The sequence below is a fragment of the Lipotes vexillifer genome, unplaced genomic scaffold, assembly GCF_000442215.2.
Source record: "Lipotes vexillifer unplaced genomic scaffold, Lipotes_vexillifer_v1.1 C26981287, whole genome shotgun sequence".
NCBI classification, from domain to species: Eukaryota; Metazoa; Chordata; class Mammalia; order Artiodactyla; family Lipotidae; genus Lipotes; species Lipotes vexillifer.
This window is the reverse complement of record NW_006784521.1, coordinates 1-2,392: the sequence shown is the minus strand read 5'-3', so window position 1 is coordinate 2,392 and position 2,392 is coordinate 1. Positions and strand designations below refer to the sequence as shown.

Sequence of the window (2,392 nt, the reverse complement as noted above, 5' to 3'; positions counted from 1 at the left end):
ACGAACCCGTGTTCCCTGCATCGGCAGGCGGACTCTCAACCACTGCGCCACCAGGAAAGCCCAGAACTGGTTTTTATTATATACTAAGTTCTGGTAAATACTGGGTTTGTTTCTAGCCTCCCTTCTGGTCCATCCTGTCCTAGGGCTGCACTGCAAGTGGAGGGCGGAACCATGACCCCCCCGCACCTTCGTGAAGGCAGGCTTTTCACACTGTACGGGATTGGTAACAACCTGGGGGATGGGAGTGTGTCCACAGGTCAGTCCTCCGAGTCGCTGGGGCCCATGTACTGGCAGATGGCATCATAGTGAAGCTCCACCACCTGATTCTCTCTCTGCAGCTGCACAACAGCCCGGGTCTGCCCTCTGTCCCGGTCCAGCAGACGGCCCACCTAGAGTAGGGGGGTGGAGTCAGCAAGGCCAACCCAGACTCAGGGACATTCCCTGAGTGCTCCCGCACCCATTCCCAGGTCTTGGACTCACCCTTCCAGCCCATGGCCCCAGCACCACCATCACCCGGTTGCCCTGGACCTTAGGGACCAGGGTCTCCAGCATGTCTTCCCTCAGGCCTGTGGACAAGGAGAGGGGAGTGAGGCCCACAGCAAGGGTCAGCCCAGTCAGGGTCCTGTCAGAAGGGCCTTTCCTGTATTCTCTGGTGCCACTCTGTGCCTGTTGACAGATGCGAGGCCCCCACATCCATTTCACAGAGGAGGAAACCTAAGGAGCGGTTCCTGGCAATAGTTGTAATAAAGGGAGCATTTATGTATGATGATGATGGGTGGGGGTGCTAACAGATACCATTTATTGTGGGCACGTTGTATGCCCTGCCCTGCACGGGGAGCTTACACACATCCCTACAAGGCACCAGTTATAAGAGGGAGAAATAGGTTATCTCCATGCTAATTTTGCAGAAGAGGAAAGTGGGGCTCAGATATTCACCATAATGGAAGCGTCTAATGATCTGTTAGAGGATGCTGGGCCTTGCAAAAAACCTAACTCTGTCCAACCTCCCGCCTTTGGCCAGGCTCTTGGCCCAAGACAGCCCTCTCAATCAGCCTCCAGGATGATAACGACCCAATGGCCATCCCTCAGACTCACCTTCCAGGACCTGGCCTTCATCTGTCCGACACACACAGGTATCTGGGCTCAGGACATCTTCGATTGTCATCTGGGGAAAGGGCCAGGGGATATGAGAATGTTAGAGAGCTAAGTGGGCCCAGTCCCTGGGGAGGAAGCGGACCCAGGTGCGGGGCTCCCACCTTGGTGTTGTAATACTGGCCACCCTTGTGCAGCTTGTCCACAAACCGCACACGTAGGTCCCTGTGCAGCCAGTGCTGACTCCTGGGAGCTGCTTTCTCACTCTTGGCTGCAGGCTCATCCTGTCTGTGGAGCGGGGCCAACACCAGGCTTAGTTCTTTATCAGAGGCACATTCTGGTCATCCCACCTTTGCCGATGTCTTAAAACCCACTCATAATGCCATTCCTACTTCCTTCTAGGCACGTGCCTTGCCCTAGAAGCCTTCTCTGACTGCTGGAGCCTCCCCACAGCCCTGACCCCTACCTCCATCTGAGATGCTCAGGGTCACACCGGTCTGGATGGTGTTTCCGCTTCCTCGCTGAGTCCTCCTGCCGGACGTGGAGGTCCTGATCCTGAAGGGCCTTCCATGACGAGGTTGTTCCATTCTGTTGCCTTGGGGAAGTTTTGCTCACCTGGCCTGTTCAAGGGGGTGTGGGGAGAACCAGGAAACAACCTCAATGTCTCCCTCTCTTCCCTTCCAGGCCACACCTCAGCCTCAGGCCACCTCCCAACTGCCAAAGTGCCCGTCTCACCAAGCCTTTGTCTGGGCTATTAGAATGCTCTCCCCTTCCTTTCAACTGTCTCAGCCTTCTTCAGGAAGCCTTGCTCAACCACCCCAGCCCATCCTGTCAGTGCTTACCTGAGTCAGCTGCCTAGTGCGGGCTAGGGACTCCTGGAGGGCTGTCGGCTCCCATCTCCTATGTGCCAAACGCATCCATCCTACTGACGTGCCTAGAATGCCTTCCTCCCCATCATGCCCTACTGCTAGCTGCTGTCAGTCCCTAGCAAAAGAGAGGTTCACCACCCCAAAGAGACAAAGACATCCCGATGGTAGGAACTGGTTTCCACACTTGTTCCTTCTTCCTCAGAAAGAGGCTAAAGACCCAAGGGTACTAGGTCAACCTCTCTTCAGTCAAACTGAATAAACCACTACGTTCATTCTCACCTCTTAACTCTGACCAGAAGTCACTCTTGCCAGGCAGACCACTGTCCTGCCCCTCTGCAGATTTAACCCCCCGCCCCAGGAATACTTCTCCAACTCCCCCAGCTAGGTTAAGAGGCTCACTCACTCAGATCCAAGGAGTTCTTGTCAAATTC

At 55.2% G+C, this 2,392-nt stretch overlaps 1 protein-coding gene across 1 annotated transcript; it reads right to left on the bottom strand.

Moving 5' to 3' along the window:
* Window positions 1–257: 257 nt before the first annotated feature.
* On the bottom strand, window positions 258–1,712 carry LOC103069655 (G patch domain and KOW motifs-containing protein-like; the record flags this gene model as incomplete). Its single annotated transcript, XM_007456948.1, has 5 exons — window positions 258–389; window positions 481–566; window positions 1,096–1,165; window positions 1,257–1,380; window positions 1,586–1,712. Coding segments are annotated over 5 exons (539 nt in total), but the record flags the coding sequence as incomplete, so codon positions are not given.
* Between the last annotated feature and the right edge of the window lie 680 nt (window positions 1,713–2,392).